The 19,638-nt window shown below is 41.1% G+C and overlaps 1 protein-coding gene across 1 annotated transcript in view; it reads left to right on the forward strand.

Moving 5' to 3' along the window:
- LOC124788554 (homeobox protein MSX-3-like) overlaps positions 1-1,802 on the forward strand; it is a 121,668-nt gene extending 119,866 nt beyond the window's left edge. Inside the window, exon 3 of the mRNA XM_047255824.1 lies at positions 1,506-1,802. Coding sequence (XP_047111780.1) covers positions 1,506-1,802 — 297 coding nt within the window. The remainder of the gene's footprint in view (positions 1-1,505) is intronic.
- The last annotated feature ends 17,836 nt before the right edge of the window (positions 1,803-19,638 follow it).

The raw sequence follows: 19,638 nt of genomic DNA on the forward strand, positions 1-19,638 counted from the left end.
TCAAACAACTGAGCAGAACTGAACGTACTCAGACATTTCTCCCTTTACTTGTGCTGATCAACGTTAAACTGACACACAACATTTTTAGCGCAATAATCTCTACAAAAGAATGTCCCTGACTAACAATAACCTATACCTTTCATGAATCAATTAGCTGACAAAAATCTTCGTTACTCGAACTACTGCAATACAGCGGGCGCCAATACTGCCAGCTAAATAAAGGATTCTAACTACTGAAGGCACTAACTACTGATAGGCATAGGTAGCAAATGAAAGATTTTGATAGAGATCAAATAATGTATTTACCTTAATAATTTTCAAAAGTCATCATGATATCAAGTATTACAAATTTACTCTTTCTGATGGACACACGTCCAGATTGTCCGCTCTCAAAATTCTGCCATCTCACTCCCCACACCACTGCTGGCGGCTCACCTCGAACTGCGCAACACTACGCGCTGTTCACACCCAACTGCCCAACACTACAATAGCAAATATTCCAACAATGCAAACCAGCCACAGGCTTCACACAGCACAGTCAGTGATTTTCATATAGAGCGCTACGTGGCGTTACCAACATAAAAAACCTAAACAGCCTACTTATATGGTGTACTACTAGAGATTTCTCTTACTCACAACGTGTATCACTTTCCTTCTTCCTTGCTTTGCACACTACTCATTTTTTGGAGGGTGTTTTCTTGATGGGAGTTGGGGTATACCGTAACAAAACGTGAATACGTTTGCTTATGACTCGCAAAATATCCAAAGAAGTCGAGTGTGTTGTACACGACTAAACAGATCGGTTTCTCAGCTTCCCATTGGTATATAACATGTCAGGCCATTTATTATCGGAGATGAAGAACCACTAAGAACAAGTTACAGTTGCTCGGCCGCTCTCACAACTGCCTTTGTAATACAGGACTTGAAACCTAAGGCAGGTTGTGAGCAGGCTGTATAAGCCACTGGGTTGATAAGCCTCACTGTTTCGTATAAACCTGCTTCTGCGCTGTAAGGTGCCGTACTGTTTATTTACGTTAATTATACAACATGCCGCGCGGGATTAGCCGAGTAGTCTCAGGCGCTGCAGTCATGGACTGTGCGGCTGGTCCCGGCGGAGGTTCGAGTCCTCCCTGGGGCATGGGCGTGTGTGTTTGTCCTTAGGATAATTTAGGTTAAGTAGTGTGTAAGCTTAGGGACTGATGACCTTAGCAGTTAAGTCCCATAAGATTTCACACTCATTTGAACATTTTTTGTGCATCATGATCAGTTTGGCACATAGACACCACTACACTGCCATGACTAACGTTAGCGGTGGAGTAGCATATGGCCGCTTGGTAGCAGTTGTAAACCATTTAAGGAAGCGCAAAATCACAATGTTCTCTTTTAAAGGATTGCATAATTTTTCTAACGTGAGATTGTTAGCAGGATACAGTAATTGATGTGTTTTTGTAAAGCAAAGGCCATCGACTGTAGCTGATGGAAATTGTGTGTTTGTCTGCCGGCAGGTGAAGATCTGGTTCCAGAACCGCAGGGCGAAGGCGAAGCGACTGCAGGAGGCGGAGATCGAGAAGCTGCGGCTGTCGGCGCGGCCGCTGCTGCCTCCGTCGTTCGCGCTCTTCGGCCCTCCGCCCCCGCACGCGCCACACGCCCCGTTCTTCGCTGCGGCCGCGATGGCGGCTGCGGCGGCGGCGGCCGGGGCCGGAGGCGGCGCCGGCGGGGGCGTCGCTGGGGGCGGCGCGATGCTGCGGCCGCCGCACGCGCCCGGGCTCGGGGGCGGCATCTTCGGGACGCAGCCGCACTGACACCTGGCGGACGACGCGGGCGGCGGCCCGTTTCTGGTCGACGACGACGACAGCATCGACGGCGAGGCGGAGGAAGGCGGCGGCCGCAGCTGCGGCTCCCCGCGACAGTGACTCGTCTCCAGCGCTGCGCTTCTCGAGACACTCTACGCTCGAATTACTGCCCCTTGACGTCAGCAGACAGCACAACGAATCGACACGGCTTCAGCCTACCCGGACGGTGTAACGTCAGTAGCAGACCAGTGCAGACGGGAGCTATCCAGCTGTACATGTGTCTTACAAAGAAGTTACCGGAAACGCTGTGAAACTGCGAGTGATCTGTCTGGACTAACGAACCTTCAGTGGTGCTCTGCGTAGATGCCAAAATCTGTAGAAGATCCGACTGCGATATATACGCTCTATCCCCCCCTTCGCTATCCTGACCGACAGTTACGTCACAGATGCCAATAAATCTCCACAAAAACACTGCAACAAAATTTACGAGTGCTTAAGGAGCTCTTAACTGGTTAACTAACGAGACTTCCCTCGATACGCAAAAGACGTTTAACTCTGACATCAGTGGACGTTCATGAAGGTTCCCGGAAACCAATGAGCAGCGTAGGTTATTTAACCAGTTTTATCACTGTACTATTTTCGAGTCATCCTCCCTTTCCACGTACTGAACTGAAATTCGAAGAACGTGTGTTTCTTTGTTACATTCCAGGACCATATTCCTCAACATATTTTGTCTGCAGTCCACAGACGCCAAGATCTCAGAGTGCAACAAGCTCAGAACTGTTCCTTTACAGTACTTAGTTACGTGCGTGTGAAACACAGACCATCTGCTTGATGCAATTAGATTGTTCTCAGGTGAAAGACGGTGACTGCAAATGCGACATCAAATCGGAGAACGAAGTGGTTCATAGACGTTACGAGACAGATTCTTAAAGGAGCAAAAATCGTAATTAGAACGAACATGAAATACCTAATTGCAAGGCTGTTGTTCTGTTAACACTATCCGCTGCCGAGTGAGATGGCGTCGAGACTGGACTGTGTTTTCTTATTTTAGCAAATGACCATTTGGACAACCGAACTCAATGAACGGGCATTTGTGTGAAAGGTACGTTCTTGAAAAGGAGTGAAGCGTTGAAGTGAAGTTTAAAGTAAGCAGTATTTTCCTGAAGTTGTCAGTGCAACGTGAGTCTTTGTACCGAAAGAAAAATAGATTCTTCGCCACAACAATAAAGAGTATCTGGTTTTGTTAACAAGACGTTTGTTGACCACGTGTGTAGTAATGTGAGCGCAGCAACTATATAAGTCTTCGATTCACACTTAGTTGTGGAGTCACATTCTGTGATTACTTTCTCATAACGTAACGTGCCCAAGATGCAACATCATTACAGTATCCATTGCTTCATCTACGATGCTTGTTGTTTCAGCAATGTTTATTAAAGCTACCATCGCTTGTGAAGGTGTACAAAAATAACAGTTGCGAAACAGTAGCACTTCTAAAATGAACATAGTGCACTGCATGTACGAAATGCTTTGAGATGTTTAAAACTACTCTCATCTGAATTCTCCAGCCGATCATCCTTCACGGTTAAGTTCGTTCCTTGTAAGGTGCAATTTTCTCCAACAGTTCAAAAAGTATAAACAAAAGCTGATTTTCAAATAACGTCTTACACCTACGATAAACAGCTGCAAAGTTTTTAATAAAAGCAATAAGACCTTGTCTTCTTGTTTCAGGGATTTTAAAATTTCGTAAACGGTGCTGTTTCACAATTACCAACGGGACATCTCTTGTCGATAATGAAGTAAACAAAGAATCCATGAACGCTCTGAAAGAAAAGAAAACATAAAATAGTATCCGTGCGTCGTCTCTTCTGTTATTTGCTCAAATCGTACCAAAAGGAACTGTGGTTAAAAGCGTGCCAGATCCGTTATTTTTCTTATTGGCTGTTCTCCTTTTTTCTGTCTTTCTCTTTTCCAACCTGTGAAGAATTTCAAGCCTTCATTTCTGTTTCTTAAGTACTGATGTTAAGTGAGACGCAGTAAAAGAATCAAAAACGAATTCGAGTCAGGCATTCTCCGGTTACAAATGCTTTTTTTTCTTCGTATCAAAACGAGTATCAGTTTGATAGCCTTTTTAATTCAAATAAAACCTTATCCACTGAGATTGATACCTTCCAAGGTAAACTACGGTAAACACGTCTTTCGAGGGCTGCGTGGCTCTAACAGAATTGCAAAATGCTATTGTGAAAACGTGTGATGTTATTTTAAACGTTTCGAAGAGTCAATTTCAACAACACGCTCGCCATACTTCGCAAGTTACATCTCGGTACACCAGCTTCCCATATAAAGGTTGTCTGAGCTCTACCTCTTCAATGGCTAGCAGTTATGACTAACAAGTAATGTTAAATAATACTTGTCAGCAGAACGCCCTTCGATGCGAAGTTCACATTTCCTATAAGCTGAATGTCAAATCAAACACCTCTCAGCCGTCTAATTTCCAAACTGTGAGTTTATTGGGCTACCAGTTTCGGAGATTAATTACGCCATCTTCAGGTCCTCTGACCGACGTGTGGGAAGTTTGAGCTGATCGGTTTTGAAAATCGGTGAAATGGGACGCATATGTCCCACGAACCTAACTAGATCCATTCGTACATGTGAACCTAGGATTTTCAAGTTAAAATCTTAATTTTAGGATAAATTTACCGAGGTAGCAATTAGGGACAAGAGTATTACACGTCAGTACGAAAACACATTTATTCTTCTGACAGTGAAAAACACGAAATATCGCACACCAATTCTCAACATAACGCCTGAAAATGGCTTTGACGTACCACACACACATTCTACGAAGCTTTTTGGGGAAATACACCCCATTATGTACAAAGTACGCACAAACTAGCAAAATTATTGAGGAGTGTGTAGTAAAGTTTCAAAACTAGTCTGTGTTATACAAGGAAACGCAATTAGTTACTTCAGGCGTTCTTGGAATGGAACACATGGTAATTCGAACTGATTTTCGTGAAACAAAGGCACTGTGGCACATACAAACACACTCCGCCTCATTTCATCGCTCACAGCCTTCTACATACCCACCCCATGGTTCGCATTATTTTTCTTCAAGTTCCGAAAGCATCTCGCTACATGCTAGCAGCATACATACGTGAGACACGAACTTCCCAACGCTCAGAACTGAATGTTACTTTAGTGGGACAAACGTATCCCATCAACCACGAAAGGGCTAGATTTAAAAAATAAAGATTACATTTTTTTTCATATATACGTGTCTTATGCTTCACGGAAATTATCAGATAACAAGCACTTGTGTTTAAAAATCCATCACAGCCAGCAACCGGACCCAGAGGATTATACTACCGCATAGCCACGCAGTTCATCGAAATAATGAACTGGTTTTAGGGTATTACAGACGCCAGGGAAACGTCAAAATCTATTTTCACGATAATTTTTGAGAGCTGCATCGAAATCCTCTGCGGGATTGATATTCGCATACCACAAATATTACAAAGAATACAAAAATCGGAATGCAGTGTTGTCTCCTGGTCAGTTTCTATCACATCTCTCTGCATTAGGGAAGACACTTCATGTCCGTGAGTTTCCCAGATGACAGTGTGCAGTGAAATTATCTCTCTGCCACACTATTTCTTTTTAATTATTACTTGTTTTTTGCCTTGGGCAGCAAGTAGCTACAAAAGTGCCATTTTAACATAATTGAAATTTCCACAGTCGAACAATAAAAAGTTTTCGATGTACTGATTATGTTCTTAATGTAAAATCTAAAGACTCAAAGACGTGCATGTTAATTGGAAAAGTGGCAATTCAACATTCGTGTAATTTTCAGAATAGAACAATGATAGAAGTGTGAAGTACAAAGATAGGTTAGTCATATAAATTTAAAAAAAAAAACCACAAAATCAGGACCCATGATTCTAGCATGTCGGTTCCAGGGGTGAATAACATCCACAGCAGCTTGTAACTGAGAGCTGGACAACGGTGTCGTTTACAAAGATAAGTTCTTAAAGCAAAGTAAAAACACAAACACAGACATCCCAGTTTTCGAACCGGTCTGTTTCCCTGGGACAAGATCAGCACAACTTACAGGTCAAAGCTGGATGCTGGCGTCTTTTAAATAGATCGCGAGCAAGGGTGGGAGTAGCCCTTGCAAGCGACTTTGTACAAGACCGCCTGTGAGGCTGAGTGACTGGTACACGCCAGTATGACGTGGTTCAGATCCACCACAGCCATTGTGTCCTGACCACAGTGTCCAGGGTCGATGATTTTCAACCGGTATAGTTTGGCGGGGTAACACTCCTGTCCCAGCCTGAATGCGGATGAGAGAGGTCATATGACGTCTGCTAAACTTCACAGAGGTGAGCCATGGTCGAGAAGAGACGTTCGGTTGTATAGCCGCCAGGTGATCGCCCTTATAGGGATGGGATACATGTCATTCACAATTCAAGTCGTGATAAGCAGTTTTATGACCGTCGATTTGGAATCTGTAAAGGCGATTGGTGTTCGGTGGAACAGTCCCCAAAGCGAGGCGGTCAACAGTTTCATTACGGAGAATGCCTTGTCCGTTTATCCGAAGTAAGCTGACGTCAATACCCAATGTCCGCGCGTCTGTTATGGCCTCTGAGATATGCAAGACATATCCGTCGGTTCTTCTACACTAATCGTGCTCATAGCACGCGCACCTGCGAGCAGCTTTCACATGCCCTTGCAAACTGGTACTAATCCCGCGCCAGTACGAAGCTGCCTTCTTCCTGCGCTGATGGCCATTTCGATCAGCGACTGATTAAGGACACGGGTCCTCTCGCCGTCACCATTATTTATTGCCGGTGTCAATTAAGAGCCAAGCGCGGCGGAGTTCCGCAGCTTCCCGGGAAACTCCGGCGTCGGCTTTTTAAAGCGCCGCTGTCTGATGCCCCGCCACCTGCGGAATCGTACAGCGCATTCCTGCCACTCGGGACGCGCGGAGCCCGCTGATTGGTCGCAGCCGCTGCTCCGCTGATTAGTTCGCTGAATTTCATTCAATTACGCGACGGCAATTGCGGACCATAATTAGTACAGCGCCGCACGCCCGACCGGAGCCCCGTTGCGATTCACGATGTTTTCATTCGCGACTGATCGTTTTAATTGCACTTGGTCCCATCGGCGAGCCAGTAAATTACGATGAATTCCACTGCAGCCCGATCACCGACAGAGAAAAACTGGCTGTGAGCGAAATGAGCAACAATTTCTAATTACGGGACAGAAACCGCAGTTATCATAGAAAGGCAGGGACTCGGTTAAACACTGTCATCCGGTAGCGAAAAACCCCGTCTCTGTTCCAGCTTATTTACACAGAATGGAATGGGTTTTCCGGCGTGCTTCTCGTTATCAGCGTAGTATGATTACTAGAGTTACGCGAAACTAAATAAAAATTTCAATTACTGTTAGTTAACGTAGCTGTTATTAGAGTTCCAGCCCTGGTCGTTTGGTATCGTGGAGAGATACAAATCAGTATAGGCTGGCTGGCTTCTCTCTGGCCTGCATAATCATTTCCAACCAATACTTCAGTATTCTGCAGCTTTTTTTCAGTTATATGCTCCAGCCCTAGTGCAGAGAAGTGGATTCATTAACGATGTCATCTTATTACCAGTTCATCACCAGATGATCTGCTGAAAAAGAAAGAAAATGGGGGATGGTAAAATAACTGGAAACTAAATTACAAATCAAACTACCTTATATACACAACTATGCGTATGCGTTACAAAATAATAGGAGGGATATTCAATAATTAAAGAGACAAACTGAAGCAGGAAAAAACAGATTTTTTTCTAAAAAAAGGCATTTTTACTACTTCCCAACGTAATCCCCGCTAGTATTAATACAATGGTCCCAACGACTAACTAGTTTTTGTGTACCTGAAGCGAATAAGTCTTTGTCTTATTGTCTGAGACACTTTACCCTAAGTTCCTTGACTTCCTCGTTGTCGCTTAAATTCTTTCCAAGTAATGCCTCCTTGAATGGACCATACAATCCAAAATCCCAGAGAGCCGAATCTGAACGTTAGGGAGGATGAGCTGTTATCTCCAAACCCATCTTTCAGCGGTATCTTGCGTCAGCTGGACGTTGTGAGGGCAAGAATTGTCATGTAGCAGTATCATGGATTTTCTGAGATCTTTGACGTTTTTTCTATCATTACTGGACTTACTTTTTTCATCAGCGTGTCTGAGTAGTAGCCACTGTTTATTGTACGGTGATCTTCCAAATACTCGCAAACGATGACACCTTAGGCGATCTAAAAGAAGGTCAGCATGACTTTTCCGGCCGATGCTCGCGTTGTGAATTTCTCTCAGACTCATTCCATGTAGGCTTTCACGGCCGGCGTCTTTATCAGTAAACACTTCCAGGCTAAGTTGCCGTGGTCGATCTGTAGAACTTCTTCTCCCTGACGTTTCGTTCTCAACTACGGAGAACATCTTCCGAGGTGAGTCGACGACTGGCTGCTAGGAGTTGGGGCCGCCGCTTATATAGAGATCGTAGGGGGCGCCACCACACGTTGCATCAATCACGTGACAATCGATTGCCTGCAATCGAGAGAACAGACGATAGCCAGAGATAGCTGCACATTGACGCCACGTGACGTGTGGTGGCGCCCCCTACGATCTCTATATAAGCGGCGGCCCCAGCTCCTAGCAGCCTGTCGTCGACTCACCTCGGAAGATGTTCTCCGTAGTTGAGAACGAATCGTCAGGGAGAAGAAGTTCTACAGATCGACCACGGCAACTTAGCCCGGAAGTGTTTACTGATAAATTCTCTCAGACTGTTGAGTTGGTTTGCTTCCATTATGTCCTTTATCTTTTGGACTCTGAACGAAATGATGCATCCAAGTTTGATCAGACGTTAAAACTTTGTTTAGAAAATTACCACCTTCTCCTCCACAGCGTTCTTTCAACTCTATACACACACGTATTTCCTTGTGTTGTTGCGTTAACTCTTCTGGGACCCACCTCACAATTGTTTTGCTGTACTTGAGCTTGTTACTGATAACGCTGTGAACTGTGCCAGCACATACTGCAACTGTTTCTGCTATATATTCAACCATAACACGTCGTCCGTCACGAATAATGTCTTCAGTGTCTTTCAGGAGAAGGGGTTGACCCTTCAACCATTCGGTCAGGACGTTGCTAACCTCCCTGATGTTCGACCGTTTTTGAACTATTCCACCCATTTATAACAATTTCCGCAAATTCGCGCAAATTTCACTGGACTATAAAATCATTCGAGGAAAGATCTTAGTCAGTTTCAGAGAGCGAAAAACGGATCACTGAATGTTATTCAGTTAATGTGGATACATAAGCGGACACGCCACCGTTAAATGCGTTATTGAGATAATAAAAAAATAAAAAAATTATCCGTCATCTACTCTCAGCTTATCCCAGTGGTACCAACTTAAAGTCAGGAAAGTGCAAAGCTCCTCCTACAAATTGTTTCACTTCTACAGCAATTTGTCTCTTTAATTGTTGAATGTCCGTCGTATGTCGACTGAACAGCCACCAAGCCTATATAGTTGACGAGTCACTATATAACGTATTCGTTCCTACGGATGTGTGGAGAAAGTAGTTTAATTTGTAATTTACTTTCCAATTACATTACTAGCCGCCTTTTTCTTTCTTTTTAAGTTCAAAATGGTTCAAATGGCTCTGAGCACTATAGGACGTAACATTTGAGGTCATCAGTCCCCTAGAACTCAGAACTACTTAAACCTAACTAACCTAAGGACATCACACACATTCATGCCCGAGGCAGGATTCGAACCTGCGACCGTAGAGGTCGCACGGTTCCAGACTGAAGCGCCTAGAACAACCACTCGGCCACATCGGCCGGCTTCTTTTTAAGTAGATAGTCTGATGATGAAATGGTAAGACGAAATCGGTAACGACACCGTTTGTGTGAACTTACCTAGTCCACGTCAGAAGCGCTGTGTTTCTCTAATTGTTAATATCTCAACCTTTCATCAGTTCTTTATGATTCAGATCTCCAAGTGAAAAAGTACCATGACTGTTCTAAAGTGCAACCTTTAATGAATTGTAGCGCGATAGAGATAAATACAAACGCACAAGCAAGTTGGGTAAGGATCGCTAGTTCAGCTCTGTTTCGTTTCGAGAGACCTTCATCGGTGGCTTGCATATGTGATTGCTAACCATCAGTCAACAAACGGGAAAAAAAACTTCTAACCTCTCTGATAGCCAGAAGATATCAACCGAATGTTGCGTCATTCTCTGACTATAGAAACAATTGACCTCAGTGTGGCAAGGCATACCGTTAGCAGAATACTCTCTTGGCCGGTAACGCAAGTTTCTGAAATCTAGTCAACTATCCTCACGAGGAAGACTGTACAGTGTTTATACATGTTGTGCAGAAAGGTTTAGTTGCATCGTAAGGTTTCTTTCTGAGTCGAATGTTGGTCTTCTGTCAAATCAACATTCGAGACAATTTACATGACTGCATCCGTCTGGGACTCGAACCACGTTCTATGTGTTATTTAGTTACAACTTAATTTTTCTGTTCTTCCCCTTCTTTCATTTCTCGCAGGTAACGACCATCTTTAATCCACTAAGATAACCTTACACTTCCTCTAAAACCTCTTCACGTATTCACTTTTTTATTTGACCTCCTCTGCTGTCCACCTTCCTCCCTGTCTCTTTGGAACTGTATTGTCTTGAAAAAAATTTCCACTTCTAATTTTTTTTATGTTTTGTTCTGCTTTCTGTTTTGTACTTATGCCAAGTCTTCATATGATTCCCTAAGCCAGTTGGACTTTCCTTTTAAATTTCAAAATGCTGTAATATTTTTCTTGTCAGTCTACAAGGCTTCATTCTTTCGATGTGTCCATTTTCATAATTTCCTCTGTAATTTCTTTTAAACTGTTTGTATATTCCGATTTCGTTTCTTAACGTAAATGTTTCTCCTGTAGTTCTATTACCTGATACCTGCCTCACAATCATTCTTTTCTTTTTCTGATTTCTTCATTTTCTTTAGTGATCGTAGGATTACTGTTTCTGACGCATATGTGCATCCTGGCCGAATACGCAAATGCAATGATGGTTTTTTTGCGTCTCCAGACGAGTTTTTACCCCCCCCCCCCTCTTCTCCCCCCCACCCCACCCCCTCACCAACCCAAAAGATTGGGTAGGAAATTTCACTCCTTTATTTTACTCTAGATTCTGTAGTTGTTGTATTCCTTTTAATAGCTCCAGTGTTTTCTTATATATTACAGATTATTCCAGGTTATTGAGTAAACTCAACCTATCTATACGTACACCACTATTCAATACGTACTTCAGTCTTTTCTTGAAATAACAGTTTCCGATTACTGATTTGTTTCGCACAGCTTGTACCTCTCCTAAATCTCGTCTGGTATTCTCCTAATTGTGCATCCAGTCTTTCTTCAATTTTCCTGTACAAAAAAAAAAAAAAAAAAAAAAAAAAATGCTACAAGGAGTAAGCTTTTTTTGGGTAGTGAGTAGTGTACCGTTGTTTCTCATTAATTTTCCGAGATTATTTTTCCATCAGTTTAACGAGTGCCAATTTTGTTTCCCTTCCACTGTATTTTAGAATTTCTGTTATTGTATTATCTTCTCATTGTGTTTCAAAACTCTGCATGGAATTCAGAATTGTCACTTGTACTCCACATGTTTTCTCCCGCCATGATGAAACACCATTCTGTCACCGGTTTTCGAACTGTTTCCATCTGGGTTTATCACAAAGACATTGGAATTCGGTACTGATCTAGGTTACAGGAGCGACTCACGGCGAACATTATCGCAGGTGAAAATGGTTCCGGAAAAATACGATGTTGTAAACAGGCCTAGACCAGATGATAATATGCATGGATTACATGTAATTATGATAAGTTGAGGATACTTTTTGAAGTTCCTATTGATCACTTCATTAATATTCAGTCTTCTTTAATATATTTTATTAACGTCCATTTTTATTGGTTCTTTTGTTAATTTTCAGCAGCTTCTACACGTCGTCGCTTCTGAAAGCTTTGAGAATTTATCGCTATTGTTATAACATGACATTCTATACATTTCTGATTTTCAATAACTGAAGGGAGCCAGCACCTTTCGCTTCAGCTGTCTTGACTTTCGGTCCATTTTACTGAATAAACTGAATACTAATGGACTGTTACCACACGTGTCGCGTCACAAAAATTTTACCATAGCCTATTAACCAAGTGTCTCACTTCAGGGAGTGAAGTTCTTAATAGCAGGAATGAATTGCCGGTAGACAAGGTCCGTAACACAATGGAACAAAATAAACACGATGTTTTGCGGAAACCACCCGTGACAGAGTAGAGCCTTTGATCACCAGCTTCCATGTTTGTATTATGGTTTAAATTCAAAACATTTCCAAACTGCCATTTCGTGGTACTCACGTATCTATGTGTTAGACATAAACTTTTAACGTCACCAAGAAATTGTAGGCCGTGTCATGGCGATATCGGACTTGTAATTTAGTGCAGATACAACCGAAGGTAGTAATATACATCAGAACACGTGATGTAATTCTAATAAGGAACATACTTATTTAACTACGTTCATTTCGCGATATTTGTTCAACACAATATAAACTCTCAATTTTCAAGCCAGAGAAAAGATAGATGAAACACTTTTGCCCATCTTCAAAGAGACTTTTTATCACGTGTCTTTTTTATTCGCTATTTTTAATGATAATTTACAGAAGAAGACCGTTACAACGCAATGAAAGAATCAGTCAGCACATTTTTCTCACCACATTCCACATCATTAAAAGTTTTCGCAGACCCCTCTTTGAACCCTTCGTTAAATGAATCTTCAGTTCGAGGTGCATTTCAAAGTTCCGACTGCTTATACCAAATTTGGTTTTAATTGTTGGCACGAACACGGCGGGCGAGACGGTTGTTATTTCGCAGCGTTGGCGGCCTGGGAACAAGATCCAGCGCCGGCGTCGCATTCAGCTGTCACCCGCTGCGCCTGCGCGCTGACAGGTAGCGCTGCGAGTGGCCGATACCAGAACTAGCCGACACGTACGGCCTGATAATCGCCGATTTATAGTGCAATTACTTATGCCAATACGTCGTCATTACATCTCTAAGCTACCCATTGTCGGCTGCCAGATATATATCGCGGCACCAGTACGCTGTTCCTGTTGGAATCGTCTGCGAATGCAAAAGATCGCCTTTTTGCAGCAGACACTGTGGCCGCGAGCGCTCCTCATCTGTCTCCCTGCGGTTTCCCCAATTATAGTGCAATTTATTTGTCTGTGACTGGGGCATCGCCGGGATTTAACGAGCAGTCTGCAACCCGGTGATCTCATAGTCTATCTAGAAACAACAGGTTACATACAGGACTATAAAAGACCCGCACTGAGTCTTTTGCTGTCTTTGATGATTGTGGTAATAGTTAAGGGAAATGCGCTGAGTTAAGCAGAGGAATGCAGTAAATCGGATACTTATCTCAGTTTAAAAAAGGGCGAGACATTGATTAGAGTTTGAACATCACCTTATGTGTACTGCTCATAATCGTTTAATATCTTTAATTACCAACTCTGTCGTTCATTGTCTTTGAAACGTTACGTTTAGATGTTCTGTTACGAAAATTATCTAGGATAAACTTTTCAGTCTCATTAGAAATATTTTAGATTTCAGCTTGCAACTTTGAATCGGCCCGTAATTTCGACGCTGTTTTCTAACCCTATCTGACCATGTTATTCCGTCTGCTTAATGTTGCATCGCTGTACTTCATTTCAGTACTAATGCAGCTGTGATACAAAGCGCTACGTATTAAAAATTACGAAGGACTTTAATTTTAAGTGCGTTAAGTTCTGCATTTGAAGTAAAAACGGTTGTTACAAGCCGTCTACAAGGTCATTTGTTCTCGGGAATATTTTCACATGTTTTTAGAATATTAGGGCGGGAAGTGGGGGGGGGGGGGGGGGAGGAGGGTATCATTTATACGTGCTATCTCTTTAATCAAAGTATTGACGGTTCTGTCAAATGAATGAAGCAATTACATGTAACATAACATTTAGCTGTACTGATGTTACGTTACTCACAAAAAATGTTTGACATCATAATGGTAAAATATCTGTTTCATAATAAGCACGCATAAGCTACTAGACGTCACTGACACTGACATGAATTTAATTTTCATGAAATTATTCACAATGTGCTATACTTACCTCTTACAGAGTACCCTGCATTGCTATGGGCCACGCAGCCTTTGAGTGAACGTACAAATTTTTCCACGAATATTTCATTCGAACACCATCTTCCATTCCAGGCTGTTTATCGGTTCGCGTTTTTCTGATACAATCTGTGCGTCTTCGGTTCCGGAAACTCTCACTAGTTTTCGAATATTTCCGCTGGATCTCTATCATTCTTTTTAGCCAGTGCTTTATCAAAATCAGGGCAAATACGAAGTCGATACTCTTCTCTAACGGTCAGCACTTTTGTGAAACAATAACTTCAGCGAGCACCGGAACCTATGCAATTTTCCTGAAAACAGAGTTGTTCTCTAAAGCAAAGAATAAACAGAAACTGCTGTCAACATATTTTTGAGGAGTACATGGATAAAAGTAAACGTCTAGATTTCCTACGTAGGAAGTTGCACGGAGCACGTAAGTAAATGCTCAGCATATTCTAGGTAATATGAAATTCTTAAGACCCACGGTCTAAAGAAGTGAGAATTCTTGAAAAAATGTCGATAACTGGTCACAGATCTTTGACTTCACTAAATGTTTTGCCAAATCATTTTTCATACATACAGAGGGGCATTAAGGTTTTGAAAAGATGCATCTCTGATGTCGATAGTAGTCATAGCACCACACAAGTCGTATTGTCTTGCAGTAGCGTATTTATTAAACTGAACATGGTACCTCTCACAACTCCAAAGAGATGAACTTGAGTGAAATGGCAGAGTTAATAAACCTCTAGACACGTATTTAAATGAAAGGGGTTCAAATCCCCGTCCAGTCATTCTGTTGAGTTATCCTTGCTTTTTCTATTTCATTTCACGTGAATTACTGGATCGTTCCTATAAAATGGCTACTGCCGACGATAAACGCCCTGTCTCTATATTTTATTTTCTTTCTCTCTCTCTCTGTCCAATTCATGCCCGCTCTTGCTCTCTCTCCATTTTTTTCTATATGTCTGTCTCTCCTTTCTTCTGCATGTGAGTTAACTCAGCTTTAATGGTCGCTGACGGGACAACAACAGAGAGACACAACAACACTTCGACTTCCCCTTCTGTTCACATGATTTAATTCCCGACGGGAAACATTTGATAACGCTGATTTTTCTTATTCCACTGGTTTCCTTTTATGCTGTAATCACATTTTCTTGTCTTCCAAGTCTATAGTGGAGGGAAAATAGTTCAAGTTGAGGAGAGCTACACTCATTTTCTGGACAGATTTTCCCTGTCGTTCTGAAACAGCACTTTTTCTCGGTTTATGTTAAGATGACGAATGAAAGATCGTTTAGATAAGCTTTTAGAAAGATATTACGAATAAAGGTAAAACAGAATCGGCGTAACTTTCGAACTGCGCGTTTCGAACGATCTGTTTTTAGTCGATTTGAAAAACTATCATTTCCAACTAAATAATGTTGGTACTTTGCTACAAATTGTAGAAATAAACGTTTTTTTCTGGATTTAACTGCCATAGAATAATTGAGTCCCAGCAGCTCCCTCAAAGCTTAACCAAAACAACTTCCTAATGTTGCAGATAAGAAACTCTCCGATTGCATTATATTGAGGTTTGTTTAAAGTTTGCTGCAATGATGATAGTTGCCAGCAAGAGAACGGTAATTTTAGAAGTGCTACTGTTTATGAAAAACACTGTGACCCACGGTTACTGAAATTAAGATGTGAAGAATCTTCTTACTTCCTGTTACGAGTTGAAGCTGTGCGATTTGCTATTTTGTGCCCATGCATTCCACGATTTACTGTGAGAGTAAATGCAACAACATAGTCGAACCATAGGTGCTGTATACTGCTCTATTAAGTATTAATATGTATATTTAAGTGTATATTTGACTCATACAACGTGAGCAGAACATTCTGAAATTTATATTACTACTGAATGCTCAGAATAGCTTATCGAAATAATTTAAAAAATATTCATTGCACTAGTAATGTATTTATGTATACGTGAATTACTTCGACTCGTTTTTACCGTAAGTACTGCATGATACGATGTACAGAATATGATCTCACATTTTGTTCTATTAGAGTATTGTTTTCAATAAAGCGTTGTTTTCCATAAATTTCCATCCTTGTGCGCTTCTTTCCAGTCTCATATACTCTGTCACTAAGTTGCCTTTAGAAACTGTATTCCCACTTTACAAACAGTCTCGAAGGTAAAAGTTAATTTATCCACAGATATATATCCTTGTTCTATAAACGCTCTGAAAAGTAATCTCCATGCAGATATGTGTAAGCTACGTAGAATTATAGCTGTAGTTGCATCCGAATTCTACCTGGATTTAGGAGAGACCAGCTAAATTATTTCCAACATTGTTCAGTAAACTATAACATGACTACTGAAATAACATCATAGGCCTATTTGCTAAAAGGAGCACGTAAAACAACCTCATGGACCTGCCTGGCTTTCTGCTTGATGGCTGCAACATTTGTAAGACACATTAAGACCTTCGAGCACTGAACAGCCGGAGAACTGACTCATTTGGATTAAATATACTTTTTATTTCAGACATCCATAGCGAAGGGATCTTCGATGATGTAGAACATATCATAAAACAAGAATATACTGCATCTATTCACAAAAAAGAAATGTGCTAATGTTCCTTCCACAGGTTCTAATTAATATTTTCCTGTTGAATATGAAATATGACAAAAAACAGCACTACTATAGACATGTAAAAGATGAATTCAACAAAGCAGTTAATCTGTAATGAATGTGGAAATAAATGTGGGACTGATATGTAGAGATTTGAGAATAAACTACTCCGAACATAAGAGGTAAAAAGGGACAGTAAACACCTCACGTTTGCAGACCCGTCATCTTAGTAGCACAGAATTAGAATTCCAGGTCTTAAAACACAGCAATCATCTGTACTACTTTTTAAATATAAATTGTTTCTTTTTTTTCTTCTCTTCTGTCTGTATTCATGCGACCGACCATCTGCGCCAACCTGTTCATCTCAGGGTAGCACTTGTAACCTACGTTCTCAATTAGATGTATTCCAAACTCTTTTTTTATTTTTATTTTTACCCTCTACTGATACCTCTAGTTCCATAGAGGTAATTCTGTGGGGTCTTAACAGAAGTCTTACCATCCTGTCTCTTCTTGTCAGTGTCTTCCATATATTCCTTTCTTCGACGAGTCTCCGGAGAACCTTCTCGTTCCTTACCTTACCATTCTACCTAATTTTCAGCATTCTTCTGTAGCACCACAGCTCAAATGCTTCGATTCTCTTCTGTTTCTGTGCTCCAAACGTACAGTCTCAGAAATTTCTTCCTTACCGCATCTGAAAAGCTGTCACACAGAGAAGAAAAAGTCATCAACAATCAAACAGTGCTCTGCAACAACAATCTAACAACACTCAGTAAGCCTTAGACGCTCCCACACAACCTCACACATTGCCACACACACTAAATGAAAATACATCGGAACAAATTCAAACTTCATGGGCGCCATTCGAAAACAAAATAGTCAAATGAAGGACTGTCAGCAGCGTATCTGGAGTGAAAAGTGTGTCCAAGCCATAGCAACATAGTAAAATCCAGAATTAATCAATTAGCACGAGAAAACGTAAGTAAACTCTGTTAAAAAACAGCAACACAATCCACACATTGCAAAGCAAAGCAGATAGTTTTCAAACCAAAATCTCACGTCTTTTTCTGATGTCCGTATGTCATTTCGTACATAATAACTCTAACAACAGCACGTTTAGCAGGCAAATAAAAACTAAGTACAATAAAGGACAGGTCAACTACAGCAATGGTGAACGTATAAAAGGGGCATATGCCACTATTTGTAGGTATGCATAATTTAAAGTTTACATTGTAAACAACAATCCAGGCCCCCCGTGTTGCAGATGACATGCCGTATTAATTTTGGCAAATGGCTCATCTCTGTTGCCAGTCACAGGACACGCATAAAGTTAAAAACAGGTAAAGTATATATGTAATCCAAACAACAACAAAATCTGATTTCAGCATATTCCTAGCCTACATATAATCCGAGTGTATATATTTCAAGGACAATAAAAGAAAAAAAAGCCACTGTGCATGCCACAAAAATGTGGTGAAACATAATAATAAATGAAAAGCACCAGTTTGCTTTTGTTCTACAATGTTGTTCTACCAAGAACCGACGGAAGATTCTGTTAATATGTGGTGAAACATGTTTGGATATTAGGCAAAACAGAAATTATATTCTTGCAAAAAGACGACCCTCTTTAATTTATTAATATTTTCTGCAAGCACGGACACAGGGCTTAAAATTGCATTATGATAATATCTTAATATGAGAGATAATACCAAATTTCCCACAAAATGTAAATGTATATGCACCCCTGAGCTACACAAGTACGTTATCAGGCTATTGCAGCTTCGTAGCATCCAACAGAAACTAGTCTGTAACGTGTATTTACATATCTCATATAACTACACTGAAGATGTGCCGAAATCAAATTTCATGTAACATTCACTTTAAATGATATTAATACGAGTAATAACATAAACACCCGTTGGTCATGTTAAGAAATTCTGCAATGGAGCAGAAGGAGTTGGTCACCAATAAATCCCTTAAGCTCCTCTTGTACTGAGAGATAAATTCCTTATAGCTGCTGATAAATTATTTAAAATGTGTGTTCCTGAATAACGGACAACTTCTGGACCAAAGTAAGTGACTTTAAACTTCATGTAGATTATTCTTATTTCTAGCGTTAATTACATGAATTGAGCTGTTTGTGTGAAAAATATATCTTATTTGTGACAAATTTCACTATGGAATAAATATATTGGGAAACAGTACTTCGTATCCTCAGTTCCCTGAAGAGGTCTCTGCAGGATGTTCTTCACTTCATACCATGAATAATTCGTATTACGTGTGTTTGGATTCGGAAAACTTCGTCTTATCTGGGTAAGTTAGTGAAAAAAAATCCTGTATGACATTATGGAATGAAAGTAAGTCCAAAATCCCGTTTTTTTGTCTTTTATACCACCTGTGACTGACAATGACTCCAATGAAAACAAAAATTTGCTTAGGGTGTTCCGTAGTTCTGCAATATGTTCCTCCTAATAGCATGTATTATCAAGTTGTAATTCTAAGAATTTAACACTGCAAATCTCTTCCATCTGCTTATCGTCATACACACACCAAAAATAGTTTTGCATCATCTCAGTTCCGAGAGATCCTTAACCTATACCGAAAATTGGAAAAGAGATCAACATAAACATCATTTCCACCCTTTTCATTGCTTATGAAAACCACACCTTGCATGTTGTACCACCATACAGTGAGACCTTCAGACGTGGTGGCCAAGATTGCTGTACACATCGGTACCTCTAATACCCAGTAGCACGTCCTGTTGCATTCATGCATGCGTGTAATCGTCGTGACATACTACCCACAAGTTCATCAAGGCACTGTTGGTCCATGCTGTCCCACTCCTCAACGGCGTTTCGGCGGAGATCCCTCAGAGTGGTTGGTGGGTCACGTCATCCATAACAGCCCTTTTCAATTTATCCCTGGCATGTTCGATGGGGTTCATGTCTGGAGAACATGCTGGCCACTCTAGTCAAGGATATAGTTATCCTGAAGAAAGTCATTCACA

This window comes from Schistocerca piceifrons, chromosome 3 (assembly GCF_021461385.2).
Source record: "Schistocerca piceifrons isolate TAMUIC-IGC-003096 chromosome 3, iqSchPice1.1, whole genome shotgun sequence".
NCBI lineage: Eukaryota > Metazoa > Arthropoda > Insecta > Orthoptera > Acrididae > Schistocerca > Schistocerca piceifrons.